At 43.4% G+C, this 16,292-nt stretch overlaps 1 protein-coding gene across 1 annotated transcript in view; it reads right to left on the minus strand.

Annotated features, from left to right (window-relative positions):
* ZYG11B (zyg-11 family member B, cell cycle regulator) overlaps nucleotides 1-16,292 on the minus strand; it is a 78,150-nt gene that overhangs the window by 15,801 nt on the left and 46,057 nt on the right. The window contains exons 6-12 of the mRNA XM_008265236.4: nucleotides 12,150-12,214; nucleotides 10,322-10,421; nucleotides 10,042-10,092; nucleotides 8,666-8,827; nucleotides 8,508-8,555; nucleotides 1,655-1,852; nucleotides 1,473-1,525 (exon numbers count right to left, since the gene is read on the minus strand). Coding sequence (XP_008263458.1) covers nucleotides 1,473-1,525; nucleotides 1,655-1,852; nucleotides 8,508-8,555; nucleotides 8,666-8,827; nucleotides 10,042-10,092; nucleotides 10,322-10,421; nucleotides 12,150-12,214 — 677 coding nt within the window. The remainder of the gene's footprint in view (nucleotides 1-1,472; nucleotides 1,526-1,654; nucleotides 1,853-8,507; nucleotides 8,556-8,665; nucleotides 8,828-10,041; nucleotides 10,093-10,321; nucleotides 10,422-12,149; nucleotides 12,215-16,292) is intronic.

Consider the following 16,292-nt stretch of genomic DNA (forward strand, 5'->3'; position numbering starts at 1 on the left):
CTTTTCCAGGCCATAGCAGAGATCTGGATCGGACGTGGAGCAGCCGGGAGTCAAACCAGCACCCATATGGGATGCCAGCTCTGCAGGCAGCAGCTTTACTCGCTATGCCACAGTGCCAACCCCAGTTCTTTTAGTATCATCACACTGTTTTAGACCTCCCTACAGCAATACCTTGTTTTCCTGAAATCTCCTGCTGCTACTTATCTTTAAAAATTCAGCTCAAAACTCACTTCCTGTGGAGGCTCTGTCATTTTCCAATGTAATTTAAATGCTTTCATCTTTAATTTCATAACATTTATGCAAATCAAGTATAATGATTAATTAAATCTGATTCACAATCCATCTCCTTCTCTACGGTATAAGACACCTGTGTCTAGGCACCAAATCTCTCTCTCTCTCTGTCTCTTTTTAAGTAAGTTTTCATGCATTAATGTGAAAGGCACAGTGAGAGAGTAAGAAAGAGAGAGAAAGGGAGAGAAATGCCTACAACAGCTAGGGCTGGCTAGGCAGAAGACATGAGTCAGGAACTCCGTCTGGGTCTCTCACGTGGATGGCAGAAATCCAAGTATTTTGGGCATTATCTGCTGCCTCCTGTGCACATTAGTAGGAAGGAAGCTGTACTAGCAGTGGAGATGGGACTCAATCCCAGTTTTTCTGATAAGGGATGCAGGTGTCCTGAGTGGCAACTTAACCCACTGCACCACAACACCCAGTCTCTTGTTCATCTTTGATTTGAAAAACATGGAACAAATCCCTGACACTGTCTTCTGTAAACGTGGAATGGAGGAAGGAGTGATGAATGATAAAAGGTCAGAAAAAATAAAAGTGCTTCACTTCTCGCAAAGCTAGACCTAGGCTGCCACCTGCAGTGCCAGCACCCCTCATGAGCTCTGGTTCAAGTCCTACCTGCTGCACTTCCCATCCAGCTCCCTGCTAGAGTGCTTGGAAGAGCAATGGAAGATGGCCCAAGTACTTGGGCCCCTGCACTCGTATGGTAGACCTGGAAGAAGCTCCTGGCTCCAGGCTTCTGGTCAGCCCAGCTCTGGCCGTTGCGGCCATTTGGGGAGTGAACCAGTGGACGGAAGATATCTCTCTCTCTCTCTCTCTCTCCCTCCCTCCCTCCCTCCTCTTTCTGTAACTCTGCCTTTCAAATAAAATAAATAAATCTTTAAAAAAAACTGTGCCCCTTCCCCCCCCCCCAAATAAAACAGAACTAGAAGTGTGCATTTGACCTAGCATTTAAGATGTTCCTGGCTTCAGCCTGGCCCAGCCCTGGCTGTTTGTTGCAGGCATTTGGGGACCGTATCTCTCTGCCTTTCAAATAAAAAATGAAAATAAATTAAAAAAAAGTAAAGCCAGAACTAAGGTAGGTAGATGCCTGAGGAAAAAAATCATACATCTAGCAGAAATTATCTCAAAGCAAAAAAAAATGAGCAGGTTACAGCTTTAATATTAATTATCATGTTGATTACCTGTATGCTACCATCTCACAGTCTGGAGTTGGCCATTTCAAAATAGCTGAATGCTGGGAGACAACAAGACACACAAGAAAAGATTAGAATACTTATTTAGCATAGTTTTATTATAAGACTTTGACAGTTTAACCATTATGAATGTTGTTTGAATGCTTCCAAAAAATACCAGATGACCCTACCAAATCATCCAGGAGAGAATTTCTCTGGCTGTGGCTCAGTGTCCAAGCTTGTTCACCTCTGGATATTAAGTGGGCAATTATTCCAGCTGCAAAGTAGCTGACTTCCACCTCCACACTGTGCAGCAGGCTGCTGATGTGGTCTATAAAGTCCTTCCACATGAGTTCCGAGTGCAGCTCTTGTACTTCAGCTATATTGTTCTGGAAAAGGAGAATATACAAAAATTAAGTAGGTGATGCCCTGCAGCAGCACATCTGGCTGCAAAATTAAGCTATATGTATAGTTCATGGCTGACAGAACTCTTCAGACACTGGACAGCAAGCAATGCCAGAAAGGAACCCCTGGGAAAAAGTATTCCAATAAATTGCTGTTTCCAGCTTGCAGTAAGGGTAGGGGAATCTAAAGAGAAGCTGACAGCTTTCCTGAGTTGAGACAGAAAAGCATAATGCAGGGTGGCCAAACAGCAAAACTGTGTAGAACAAAGTACTAGAAAGGGAAAAGTTCCAGGAAGAGAGAAAGAAAAACAGTCAAACAGAAACAGAAGGTACAGGAGTTGCCCCAGCTTGTTGACTGAGAAGTGATAAGAGATTGGGTGAAACTCCATGAATCCTGGAGAAAAATCACCAGAAACCAGTACAACAAATCACCACTCCAGTCACAAAGAGTTAGGGATCGTTGACATTCCCACCAGTCAGAGTGAAGAGCTCTCATAATAAGCAGAGCATTTGATGGTAGTGGGACTAAGTTATCTGTTAGCCCTAGGGTAAAAGCTTATCTGAAACCACTTTAACAAGGCAGATAAACAAGCTTCAAAAGGAATAACTTGATCTGCAACTTACACTGCATGCCAGAACCAAGTATGAAACTACATAGAGGAAAACAGTAAAATCCAAGGACCACCACTGAAAATGTCACAGCGACTAACACCCAATCAAAAATCAGCAGGTATTCAAAGAGGTAGGACAATTATTCATAACCAGGAGAAAAAGCAATCAATAGAAATGACAGAGATAATAGAATGAGTCAGACTTAAAACAGCAATTATAATTGTTATAAATGATTCATCAACAGATGAATGAATATTATTTGTATTTATATATATATATATATATTTTTTTTTTTAGACAGGCAGAGTGGACAGTGAGAGAGAGAGAGACAGAGAGAAAGGTCTTCCTTTTTTGCCGTTGGTTCACCCTCCAATCGCCACCGCGGCCAGCGTGCTGCGGCCAGCGCACCTCGCTGATCCGATGGCAGGAGCCAGGTGCTTCTCCTGGTCTCCCATGGGGTGCAGGGCCCAAGCACTTGGGCCATCCTCCACTGCACTCCCTGGCCACAGCAGAGAGCTGGCCTGGAAGAGGGGCAACGGGACAGAATCCGGCGCCCCGACCGGGACTAGAACCCAGTGTGCCAGCACCGCAAGGCGGAGGATTAGCCTAGTGAGCTGTGGCGCCGGCCCGTATTTATATTATTAATATAAAAAAGAAAGATTCTGTCATTAACAACAAAATGTATGGAATTGAAGGTATTGTATTAAGTGAAATAAGCCAAAGAAAGACAGGTACCACATGTTCTGCCTTATATGTGGAAGGTAACAGAAAAAAAAATCTGATCATAGAATAGGGGTCACCAGAGGCTAGGAAGAATTGGTAGGAAGTGGGGGATAGAGGTTGGATAATGGGTACCAAACTGCAGTTCAATAGCAGGAATAATTTCAAGTGTTCTACAGCACAGTGGGGTGACTATAGTTCTCTAATTCATTTTGTATTTTGTGAAGAACTAGAATAGAAGAACTCAAAATTCCAAACATAAAGTAATGATAAGAAAACAGAAATGCTAATTACTCTGACCACTGCGTGCTATACACGTGTGGAAATATCGCACTGTACCCAATAAATATATAGTTATTACAAGTTAAAAAGTAAAAATATATTTTAAAATATGACTCAGGATGAAATGAAAACATAAGCATTAGGAAAGAAAATGAAGACCTAAGGAAGACCTAAATGTAATTTCTAGAAATTAAAAAAATTACAATATTTGAAATACAAAATATACTAAACGAACTTAATAGAAGATGAACTGCTGAAGGAAAATTAAATGACAAAGCAATAGAAAACAACCAGACTATGTAGAGAAAGAAGGAAAGAATGGGAAAAGTCAGTAAATATCTCCTGTGATCATGAGACAGTATCAAACATTTCAACACAACTGGAGTTCCAGAAGGAATGGAAATGGAAAGATACTGGATGCAATAATGGCCAAAATGTTTCCAATTTTGATGAAAATTATAAAACCAGGGGTGGGTATTAACAGTGCTGTGGGTTAAACTGCTTGGGATACCCACATCCCGTACTGGAGTGCCATTTGGAGTACTAGCTTCTCTACTTCCAATCCAGCTTCCTGCCAACGTGCCTAGGAAGGCAGCAGATAAAGGCCTAAGTACTTGGGCCCCTGATACCCACGTGGAGTTGCTGGCTCTTGGCTTTGGCTTGGCCCAGCTCCCTCTATCGTGGGTATTTGGGGAATGAACTGGCAGATGGAAGATCTGTGTTTCTCTGTCACTCTGCCTTTCATATAAGTAAATGAATAAATATTTAAAAAATCAGAAAACTAAAACAGAAAAAATGCCTACTTAGATTTCAGTAGCCAAGCAAAAATCTATCTTTTGAAAACAAAAGCAGTTTAAAGACTTTTTTACACAAACAGATCCTGACTGAAAATGAATCACGAGCATATCCTTCAGAATAAGAAATGAGGAGGAAAAACAGTATGATAAATAGGTAGGTAAATATGAACAATGAGTTTCTCATTTAATTTTTTAAATTTATTTTATTTATTTGAGAGACTCCCATCTGCTGGTTGACTTCCCAGATGCCCATAACAGCTGGGGCTGGGCCAGCAGCCGAGAACTCAATCCAGTCTCCTACATGACAACAGGGGCCCAATGATTTGAGCCATCATCTGCTGCCTCCCAGAGCACATTAGTAAGATGCTGGAATCAGGAGCTGAGCCAGGACTTCAAAACCAGGCTCTCTGGAATGGGATGCAGGCACCCCAAATAGTGTCTTACTGCTAGCCCATATACTTGTCCATCATGAATTTCTCATGTTTAAGTCTATTTAGGGGCCGGCGCCGCGGCTCACTAGGCTAATCCTCCGCCTAGCGGCGCCGGCACACCGGGTTCTAGTCCCGGTCGGGGCGCCGGATTCTGTCCCGGTTGCCCCTCTTCCAGGCCAGCCCTCTGCTGTGGCCAGGGAGTGCAGTGGAGGATGGCCCAGGTGCTTGGGCCCTGCACCCCATGGGAGACCAGGAAAAGCACCTGGCTCCTGGCTCCTGCCATCGGATCAGCGCGGTGCGCCGGCCGCAGCGCGCCGGCCGCGGCGGCCATTGGAGGGTGAACCAACGGCAAAGGAAGACCTTTCTCTCTGTCTCTCTCTCTCACTGTCCACTCTGCCTGTCAAAAAAAAAAAAATAAAAAAAAAAAAAAAAAAAAAAAAAAGTCTATTTAGGGGCAGGCATTTGGCCCCACAGTAAAGATGCCTATATCCACATCAGAGTGTCTATGTTTGATATTTGGATCTGCTCCTAATTTCAGCTTCTTGACAATGCAGGTGTTGGGAGGCATCAAGTCATAGCTCAACTGATCAGGTTTCTGCCATTTGGGAAACTTAGATTGAGTTACTAGCAGCCAGATTCAGCCTGGCATACCCTAGGTGCTGCAAGCATTTGGCGAGTGAACCAGTAGATTAGACTTTTGTCTCTGTCTCTTTTCATCTCTGTCTCTCTGCCTCTCAAATAAAATCTATGTAGTGGAAGATTGATGAAGATTACTGTTTTTGGCCAAGACAGATTAAAAGCACCTAGAATTACACTTGTGACAGTTGAAAAAAAAAAAAAGAAAGAAACATCAGTTTACAAGGTATTGCATATTGGGCAATAAAGGTCAGTGACCCTCAGAGATGGAGAACAGTGAGAGAGTTTTTAGGCTACCTTGAGAGAGGTTCTAGGCTATGGCACAGGGATTTGGGACTGAAGCAGAGCCCAGTGGACCTACAGAGTAGAGAGATGGAGTTCAGAGTCCACAGAAGCTAATGCAATTCATGGGACAGAATCCCAGGAAGAAGTTCAACTGCATACAAAGAGAGAATACAGAGATCTATATTGAATGGTCCCACTCCATTCAGCAGAACAGTGATCAGAACATGAGCATGAACAAACTAACTGAGGGCAGAAAAGAACCATTAAAAAAAGATTCCAGAAAAGTGTCCAGTGCTCACACAGGGCCAAGAATAGTGCCTATTCTCACCAACCAGTACAAAAAAACTCTATTCACAATGCAACATGTACAGAACTCAGGAAGTTCTTAATTCAGTAGTGGAAAATAATTAATCCCAGACTGATCACTACTCTAGAACCTCCTAATAATTCATAAAAATAAGAACCAAAGTGATCAAATTTTTTAAAAGTAAGTTAATTGCATTCCAGAACAAAGTCCAAGGATATTTGCAAGAAAACAAAAATACCTCAGAAACCAAAAAGGTAAAATTCACAATGTCTGGCATCCAATCAAAAACTACAAGTAGGGCCGGCGCCGCAGCTCACTTGGCTAATCCTCTGCCTGTGGCGCCAGCACCCTGGATTCCAATCCCGGTTGCTCCTCTTCCAGTCCAGCTCTCTGCTGTGGACCGGGAAGGCAGTGGAGGATGGCCTAAGTGCTTAGGCCCTGCACCTGCATGGGAGACCAGGAGGAAGCACCTGGCTCCTGGCTTCAGATCGGCGCAGCGCGCCAGCCATAGCTGCCATATGGGGGTGAACCAACGGAAAAGGAAGACCTTTCTCTCTGTCTCTCTCTCTCACTGTCTAACTCTGCCTGCCAAAAAAAAAGGAAAAAAAAAAAAAAGAAAAAACTATAAGTAGCAAAAAAATTGTAAGTCTTATAGCTGATAAGACATGATATCCACAATAAAGAATTTTCAACAACATCAAAACAATTCAGAGATGGATAAATGACTTCAACAGATACTTATCCAAAGATGATACACACATAGCCAGTAAACACTTGGAAAGATGCTCAACATCACTAGTCATTAGAGAAATGCAAATCAAAACTACAGTGAGATGGTACCTCACACCCATTAGGATGGTTAGTATCGAAAAAAAAAAAAGTGTTGGTGTAAGGCTGGAACCCTGTGCACTGCTGGTAGGAATGTGAAATGGTACAGCTGCTCTGGAAAATCGTGTGGCAGATCCTGAGAAGATTAAAAATAGAATTGCATATTAGACTCCAAAGAGTTGAAAGCAAAGTCTTGAAGAAGAGATGTTTGTACATGCATGAATGCCCCTAGCATTATTTTTCACACAATAGCTAAAATGTGGAAGCAACCCAAGTGTCCAACAATAGATGGATAAGCAAAATGGAATATTATTTGGCTTTAAAAAGGAAGAAAATTCTGGCATATGCTACAGTAAGGGATGAACCTTGTGTACATTACACTAAGTGAAATGAGGCAGTCACAAAAATTAAAACAATGTGTGCCTTCATTACCACGAGGGAGATAGGGGAGTCAGAACCACAGATGTAGGTGTTGGCCAGAGACTTGGGGAGTGGAAATGGGAGCTATTACTTAATGAGCTCAGAGTTTCAGTTTTACAAGATGGAAAGAGCTGTGGAGGTGAATGTTGTGATGGTTGTGCAACATTATTGATATACTGAATTTCACTGACCTAAACACTTAAAAATAGTTAATATGGTAATTTTTTTTTGACAGGCAGAGTTATACAGTGAGAGAGAGAGACAGAGAGAAAGGTCTTCGTTTTCTATTGGTTCACCCCCCAAATGGCCGCTACAGCTGGCATGCTGCACAGATCTGAAGCCAGAAGCCAGGTGCTTCCTCCTGGTCTCCCATGCGGGTGAAGGGCCCAAGCACTTAGGCCATCCTCCACTGCCTTCCCGGTCCACAGCAGAGAGCTGGACTGGAAGAGGAGCAACCGGGACAGAATCCCATGCACCAACCAGGACTAGAACCTGGGGTGCCGGCACCACAGGTGGAGGATTAGCTTAGTGAGCTGCGGCGCCAGCCAGGTAAATTTTATATATAATTTTGCCACAAGGAAAACATGATTCATAATGGGAATAGTCAATCATTTGAAATTGACCAGAACTGACATAGATACTAAAGTTAGCAGAGAAGGATACTAAAATAGTTACAACTTTATTTCATATATTCAAAAAGCAGGAACATGGAAAATATATAATATAGTATTGAAGGCACAACACTGGAAAATATACAAGCCAAACATACAGGAAAAAAAAATTAAAAGAGCAGCAGTGAGCTGTGGGACAGTTCCAAGCATCTTTTAATATAAAGGAAACCTGCCTTTTTTGTAGGTCCAAGCAGCTCAATGAATCTCAAATACAGGAGACAGGAAGTTAACTAAAGACACATACATCATAATTAAAGTAGTCTAAATGTTGCTAATCCTAAATCTTAAAAGTTGGGACTGGCTGGAACTGCTGCTCATATGGGATCCCGGCATCACGAGTGACAAGAGCTTAACCCACTGAGCCACAGGCTGACCCCAGTTGTGACATTTTCTAATGAGGTCTTTGTTTTTTTTTCCTGATTATAAAAATAAAACATGCTCAGTATCAAAAATACAAAGAAAAGCTGTATGTATTTATATTTTTCCTTTTTAATGTGGCAAAAACCGTATTTATATACAATCTCATAGACTACTTTCCAGTTATATTATGTGTTTTTCTAATGCCATTAAGTGTTCACAAATATTACAGAGTAGCTTTCAATGTATTGCCTCAGATAGAAAATAAATACATTATGGTATTTTATATCTTACCAGAAGTCCTAGAACTTTCTGTTGAATGGATGACTCAGTTGGGAACGACTGTAAAAAGAAAGAAAACTTTTCACGTAAAAAATCAAATGTAATAAATAAATGCTTAAATATAAGTAAATCAACGAATGTTGAACTGCAGGCTGAATTCCCGTCCTAACCTCTAGGACCCTCATGAAGAGTTCCAGCCCTTGGTTTTCAATAAAGTGTCTGCAGGTGGTTGGGGATTCATCTGTGAGGTTCCAGAGTGCACTCAAAGTAAACTTCAACGTAGTGTCCACTGAATTTTGATTGGTTTTCTGCTTCACTATTTGTAGAAGTTGCTGAAAGAAGGAAAACAATTAATTTTTTCATTATTGAATTATTTTATAATTTATGACTATTGATAACCTGAGTCTAAGAGACTCAATCTCATGGCTTAAAGCCATTTCCCATAAATGTTTATTTAGTGCAACAGCCCTGTGTTGGATTTTTCTTTCCATAAGAAAAAAAATACAGGATTTCTCATAAATTGATCTATATTGTTCTGATCATACCTACAATCTAATCACCTGTAAATAGCACTTAAAAGACAAAATGATTAAAGCTATGGAACAGTTATCTTAATCCTAAGATTAAAAAAAAATAACCGTTAGAGGGGCTGGCACTGTGGCACTATAGGTTAAGCTTCCACCTGTGGCGCCAGCATCCCATATGGGTGCCTTTTTGAGTCCTGGCTGCTCTACTTCCAGTCCAGCTCCCTGCTAACAGCCTGGGAAAAGCAGCAGAAGATGGCTCAAATGTTTGGGCCCCTGCCACCATGTCGGAGACCAGAAAGAAGCCCCTGGCTCCTGGCTTTGACCTGGCCCAGTCCTGGCCATTGCAGCCATCTGGGGAGTGAACCGGCTGATGGAAGATTTCTCTCTGTCTGTAATCCTGAATTTCAAATAAATAAATTGAAGAAGAAGAAGTTCCTACCTAGGCATTGTACCTGAACTCCTTCTCAAATCTTAAGTCTTTTTTTTTTTTTTTTAAGGTTTATTTATTTATTTGAAATACAGAGTTACAGAGAAGCAGAGAGAGAGAGAGAGAGAGAAAATCTGCCATCCACTGGTTCACTTCCAATGGCTGCAATGGCTGAAGCTGGTCCTATCCAAAGCCAAGAGGCGCTGCAGATAGCGGCTTTACCTGCTACACCACAACGCCAGTCCCAGCCCATGCTTTCTTAACAAAAATTACAGAATTTTAAACTAGGCATGATCTGATTTTTATTTATTTAAATTAAATTTTCATTTACAAATTTTCTTTGAAAGGCAGAGAGACAAAGAAATCTTCCATCCACTAGTTTACTTGCCAGATGGCCACGATAGCAATAACTGTGCCAGGCTGAAGATAGGGACATCCCATGCAGTGTCTTAATTACTGCCCTAAACACCATCCCCAAAAGGATTTTTTATTTTTTAATATACAGTGTCAAGAGAAAGACAACACTGCTTGAAAACTATTAACAAATGAAGACCATCTAGTGTGTCACACACCGAGTAGATGGTAGACTCACCCTGACAATGAAGAGCTCAGCACCAAGCTGTGCAGTTTGTTCAGTAGAAAGCTGTAAGCAAACATAAGACAAAGTCAGCGTCCAAGAAGTCACAGTGTGAGTTCACAGTCATTCCCTGTCAGGCTCAAATCTCTGATCAACCTGGAATTGTGAAATACGGAATGCAGCTTGAATGGGCAGGCAAGCAGAGAGGCTAGCTAATCTTTCTGGCACATCAATGTGTAGGAAAATAGTAATGAGTAACAGCTGCCTACAGAACATGCGGCAAGACTTCAGGTACCTTGGCAGCCAAGATGGAAATGATAGCAACTGCCATCCTTTGCATGTTTTGGTCCTCATGGTTGCAGAGCCACTGCATGACAAGCTTGGCTGCTTCAAACCTGGGAACACACAGAGGGTTCATGAATTAATCCTGGAGGCCAGGCATGGTTGCAGAGCTCCAGCTTGGTACTGACACTACAACCTAGGTGAGATGGAAAGGGAAAATCCCTCTTAACTGATAGAGAATAACAATTATATTTCATGTTTTGGAGATGATGCCTTATTATTAATCCTGACAACATTCTGTAAAGAAGTAAGAATGTGATCAAAACTATAAGAATTTCAGAAATCCAATGAAAATTGTCTGGCACTTTATCTTCTAGAATTACTTTCTTTGTTTTTAAAGATATATTTATTTACTTGAAAGCCAGAGTGATGGAGTGGGGGAGGTGGGGTAGTAAGAAAGAGAGGGGAGAGAGAGATTGAGATCTCCCAACAACTGGCTCACTCCCCTTCCCCTAATTCCCTCAATAACCAAAGCTGGGTCAGGCCAAAGCCAGGAGCCAGGAATTCCATCCGTGCCCCCCATGTGGGTGAAGGAAGCCCAACCACTTAAGCCATCATCTGCAGCCTCCAAAAACACAAGAAACTGGATTAGAAGCACAGTAGACAGAACTCAAACTGGCATTCTGATATAGAATGTGGATATGATATGGGTGTCCCAAGCAAATATAAATTCTTCTTTTTTTTTTTTTTTTAGATTTATTTATTTGAAAGGGGTTAGGGGTAAAGAAAGAGATCTACCTCCGCTGGTTCACTCCCAAAATGGCTACGGCTGGACAAGGACTTGGACCATCTTCTGTTACTTTCCCAGGTGCATTAGAGGGAGCTGGATCAGAAGTGGAGCAGCCAGGAGTCGAACTGGTGCCCATATGGGATGCCGACATTGCAAGCCGCGACTTAACCCCTTATACCACAACACCAGCTCCATAAATATAAATTCTTATTCAAAGAGTTAGAGAAATGGGCCAGTGTGCTATCATGAATGTCATTTAATTAGAGAATTCAGGTTAGCAGTAAAATAGATAAAGTAGGGGCAAATGCTCTGTTGTAGCAAGTTGGGCCGCCACCTGCAGCGCTGGCATCCCATACTGGCACCAGTTTGAGTTCCAGCTGGTCTCTTCTATCCAGCTCCTTGCTAATTTGCCTGGGGAAGCAGCTGAAGATGGCCCTTTGGGCTGCTGCAGCCACATGAGAGATCTAGAAGAAACTCCTGGCTTCAATCTGGTCCAGTCTTGGCTGTTGTGGCATTTGGGGAGTGAATCAGCAGAGGGAAGACTTCTCTGTCTCTCTGATAACTCTCTGTTAACAATTAGAGAAATTAGGGACCAGCACTGTGGAACAGTGGGTTAAGCCACCACCTGCAAAGCCAGCATCCCATATGGCCACTGGTTCAAGTCCCAGCTGTTCCACTTCTATTCCAGCTCCCTACTAAAGTGCCTGGGAAAGCAGTGTAAGAGGGCCCAACTGCTTGGGCCCCTGCACGTATGTGGGAGACCTGAATGAAGCTCTTGGCTCCTGGATCAGCTCTGGCTGTTGCAGCCATCTGGGAGAGTGAACCAGTAGATGGAAACTCGCTCTTGCTCACTCTTTCTCTTCCCTTCCCCCTCTTCTTCTCTATAACTCTACCTTTGAAATAAATAAATTAATCTTTTTAAAAGTAGATTTAACAGTTTATATAGCATCCCACGATTCTACTCCATCCATTTTTCACCAAGGATATTCTAAGTGGTGAGAAATGACGCCACATGTTTCGCTCCATTTGAAGCTCCAGGGCTGCCACTTGCCTGTTAAATGGAACATCTTGAAGGATCCGGTCACTGCAAAGTGAAAGGAGGCAGTTCTTCTGTAACTGAAGATTCAAAGGAAGAAAAAAAAATCTTAGATAAAATACCACTTTGTTGTTACCTTTCAACCATAGTTAGTCTACACAGAAAAGGCAGGCAACAGATAAAACACTAGTCACTTCTTACACCCTACATTCTACCCACTTCCTGTTGAAAGACTGACTCTGCTGGACTCACATTAGTTTACTTGCACGTTTATATGTCCTTTCCATTAGGTGAGAAACAGGATACGATAATTCCTGCTGATTGCCATTTCTGGTGGCCTACAGAGTAACCTTTTTGTGTTTTGCAGATGAAGAGAGTAAGAAAAACAAAGGTTGAAAGCTTTGCCTGGGGTGGGACCATTAAGAATTTATTCCCTTGGCAGGCGCCACGACTCACTACGCTAATCCTCCGCCTGTGGCTCCGGCACCCCGGGTTCTAGTCCCAGCTGGGGCACGGGATTCTGTCCCGGTTGCTCCTCTTCCAGTCCAGCTCTCTGATGTGGACCGGGAAGGCAGTGGAGGATGGCCCAAGTGCTTGGGCCCTGCACCCGCATGGGAGACCAGGAGAAAGCACCTGGCTTCTGGCTTAGGATTGGCGCAGCGCGCCTGCTATAGCGGCCATTTGGGGGGTGAACCAATGGAAAAAGGAAGACCTTTCTCTCTCTCTCTCTCTCTCACTGTCTAACTCTGCCTGTCAAAAATAATAATAATAATTTATTCTCCTGGGGCCAGCGCCAAGGCATAGCGGTAATGGCGCCATTTCAGTGCCAGCATCCCATACGGACACTGGTTTGAGTCCCAGCCGCTCCACTTCCAATCCAGCTCTCTGCTATGGCCTGGGATAGCAGTGGAAGATGGACCAGGTGCCTGGGCCCCTGTGCCCACGAGGGAGACCTGGAAGAAGCTCCTGGCTCCTGGCTTCGAATCAGCACAGCTGTGACTGTTGTGGCCATTTGGGGAGTGAACCAGCAAATGGAAGACCTACCTACCTCTCTCTCTCTGTCTCTTTTTCTCTCTCTGGCTCTGCCTCTCTGTAACTCTGCATTTTAAATAAATAAATAAATCTTAAAAAAAGAATTTATCCCATCCTGCTTTGAAGATAGAATGACTCGGAGCCGGTGCTGTGGTGCAGTGGGTTAACGCCCTGGCCTGAAGCACCGACATCCCATATGGGTGCCAGTTCTAGTCCTGGCTGCTCCTCTTCCAATCCAGCTTTCTGCTATGGCCTGGGAAAGCAGTGGAAGATGGCCCAAGTCCTTGGGTACCTGCACCCGCGAGGGAGACCCAGAGGAAGCTCCTGGCTCCTGGCTTTGGATCGGCACAGCTCCGGCCGTTGCGGCCAATTGGGGAGTGAACCATTGGATGGAAGACCTCTCTCTTTCTGCCTCTTCTCTCTTTGTGTAACTCTGACTTTCAAATAAATAAATAAATCTTAAAAAAAAAAAAAAAAAGAATGACTCTAACCTAGAGAATACAGGGGGAGTGTACATAAAAATTATACATACATATGGGGTGCCATGTGATGTCTAAACACGTGTATGCAATATTTAATGTTCAAATCAGGGTGTGTGTGTATATATATATACACATTGTAATAATATTTATTTATTTTTTGACAGGCAGAGTTAGACAGTGAGAGAGAGACAGAGAGAAAGGTCTTCCTTCTGTTGGTTCACTCCCCTAATGGCCGCTACAGCCAGCGCTGTGCCAATCTGAAGCCAGGAGCCAGGTGCTTCTTCCTGGTCTCCCATGTGGGTGCAGGGGCCCAAGCACTTGAGCTATCCTCCACTGCCCTCCTGGGCCACAGCAGAGAGCTGGACTGGAAGAGGAGCAACCGGGACTAGTACCCGGTGCCCCAACCGGGACTAGAACCTGGAGTGCCGTCACCACAGGTGGAGGATTAGCCAAGTGAGCCATGGCGCTGGTCAATAATATATATATATTATTGTATTATATATACATAATACATAATAATATATATTATATATAATAATATATATATAACATTATAAACTGTAGCCACCCAATTGTGCAGACACCAGAATATTTTTCTCCTGTCTTTTAGATGAAGTTTAGATCATTGAGTAAAATGGAAGTTAGTTATCAGCAGAGTCTAGGTACACCATCCTCACAGAAGAGTCACTCAGGTTAGTTCCATGAAACAAAATAAGAACTTTTAAGGTGTAGATTTCAAAAAAAATATATCATGTTAGGGCCAGGGTATAGTGAGTTAAGCCACCGTTTGCACATATCAGAGTGCTGGTTTGAGTCCTGGCTGCTCTGCTTCCAATGTAGCTCTCTGCTAATGTGCTTGGGAAAACATCAAAAAAATGTTATAAGTACTTGGGCCCCTAGTGCCCACATGAGAGAAATAGCGTTCCTGCCTCCTGGCTTCAGCCTGGCTCATCCCTGGCTGTTGCAGCCATTTGGAGAGTAAACTAACAGATCTTTATTTCTCTGTCTTTCCCACTCTCTGTCACTCTTTCAAATAAATAAATCTTAAAAAAAAAGTCATTTTATATACTTATAATTTCAGTTTGGAAAATGCCTTTATAAAAAGCTTTCTGTGTGGTTGGAAGATCTCTCTCTCTCTTTTAAAGATTTATGTATGTATTTGAAAAGTCAGAGTTACACAGAGAGAGGAGAGGCAGAGAGAGAGAGAGGTCTTCTATCTGTTGATTCACTCCCCAGTTGGCCACAAAGGCCAGAGCTATGTTGATCTGAAGCCAGGAGCCAGGAGCTTCTTCCGGGTCTCCCATGTGGGTGCAGGGGCCTAAGGACTTGGGCCATCTTCTACTGCTCTCCCAAGCCATAGCAGGGAACTAGATCAGAAGAGGAGCAGCCGGGACTAGAACTGGCACCCATATGGGATGTCAGCGCTTCAGGCCAGGGCATTAACTCACTGCGCCACAGCCCTGGAAGATCTCTTATCAAAAGACCATAAGGGAGTAGAATCATAGAAGGCAAAACTCAGCTTAATGAGAGATATAAAGCTATTCAAGATGCAGAAAATCAGAAGATTAACATTCTATTTGTTTCATGAAAGATGTACAGAGATTTTATAACAGAAGGAAAGGCATGGAAAAGACAGGGTTGTATTAAATCCCTGATGGATGATATTGGACAAGTCAGATACAAGTATAATTCATTAACAGGGTTTCTCAAAGGAGCTGGTGCTATGGTGAAGCAGGTTAAACCTCTGCCTGTGACTGGCATCCCATATGAGTTCCGACTGCTCCACTTATTTTTTAAAACATTTTTTTAAAGATTTATTTTATTTATTTGAAAGAACTACAGAGAGGTAGAGAGAGAGAGAGAGAGAGAGAGAGAAATGTCTTCCATCTGCTGGTTCACTCCCCAAATGGCCACAACTGTAGCTGAGCCAATCCAAAGCCAGGAGCCAGGAGCCCTATCTGGGTCTCCCACGTGGGTGCAGGGGCCCAAGGATTCGGGCCATCCTCCACTGCTTTCCCAGGCCACAGCAGGGAGCTGGATTGGAAGTAGAACAGCCAGGACTTGAACTGGCACCCACATGGGATGCTGGCGCTGTAGGCCAGGGCCTTAACCCTGCACCACTTCTGATTTCTCTGCTAATGTGCCAGCAATGCAGCAGAAGATGGTCCAAGTGCTTGGGGCCCTACCTCCAACATGGGAGACTTGGAAGAAGCTCCTGGCTCCTGGCTCCTGTCTTTGGCCTGGCCCAGCCCTGGCCACTGGGGCCATTTGTGGAGTCAAGCAGCAAATGAAAGATCTCCTCTCTTTGTCTCGCCCTCTCTTACTGTAACTTTCAAACAAATCATTATTATTTTAAAAATAGGCTTTTGTGTGCCAGTGCTGTGGCCTAGAAGGTTAGGCCTCTGCCTGCAGTTCCATCATTCCATGTGGGCACTGGTTCTAGTACCAGCTGCTCCACTTCCAATCCAGCTCCCTGCTAATGTGCCTGGAAAAAGCAGCTGAAGATGGCCCAAGCACTTGGGTCTCTGCACCCACATGGGAGACCCAGAAAAAGCTCCTGGCTCCCTGGCTTCTGCCTGGCCCACCCCCAGCTGTTGCAGCCATTCAGGGAATGAACCAGTAGATAGAAGATATCTCTCTCTTT

The sequence above is a fragment of the Oryctolagus cuniculus genome, chromosome 7, assembly GCF_964237555.1.
Source record: "Oryctolagus cuniculus chromosome 7, mOryCun1.1, whole genome shotgun sequence".
Taxonomy (NCBI): domain Eukaryota; kingdom Metazoa; phylum Chordata; class Mammalia; order Lagomorpha; family Leporidae; genus Oryctolagus; species Oryctolagus cuniculus.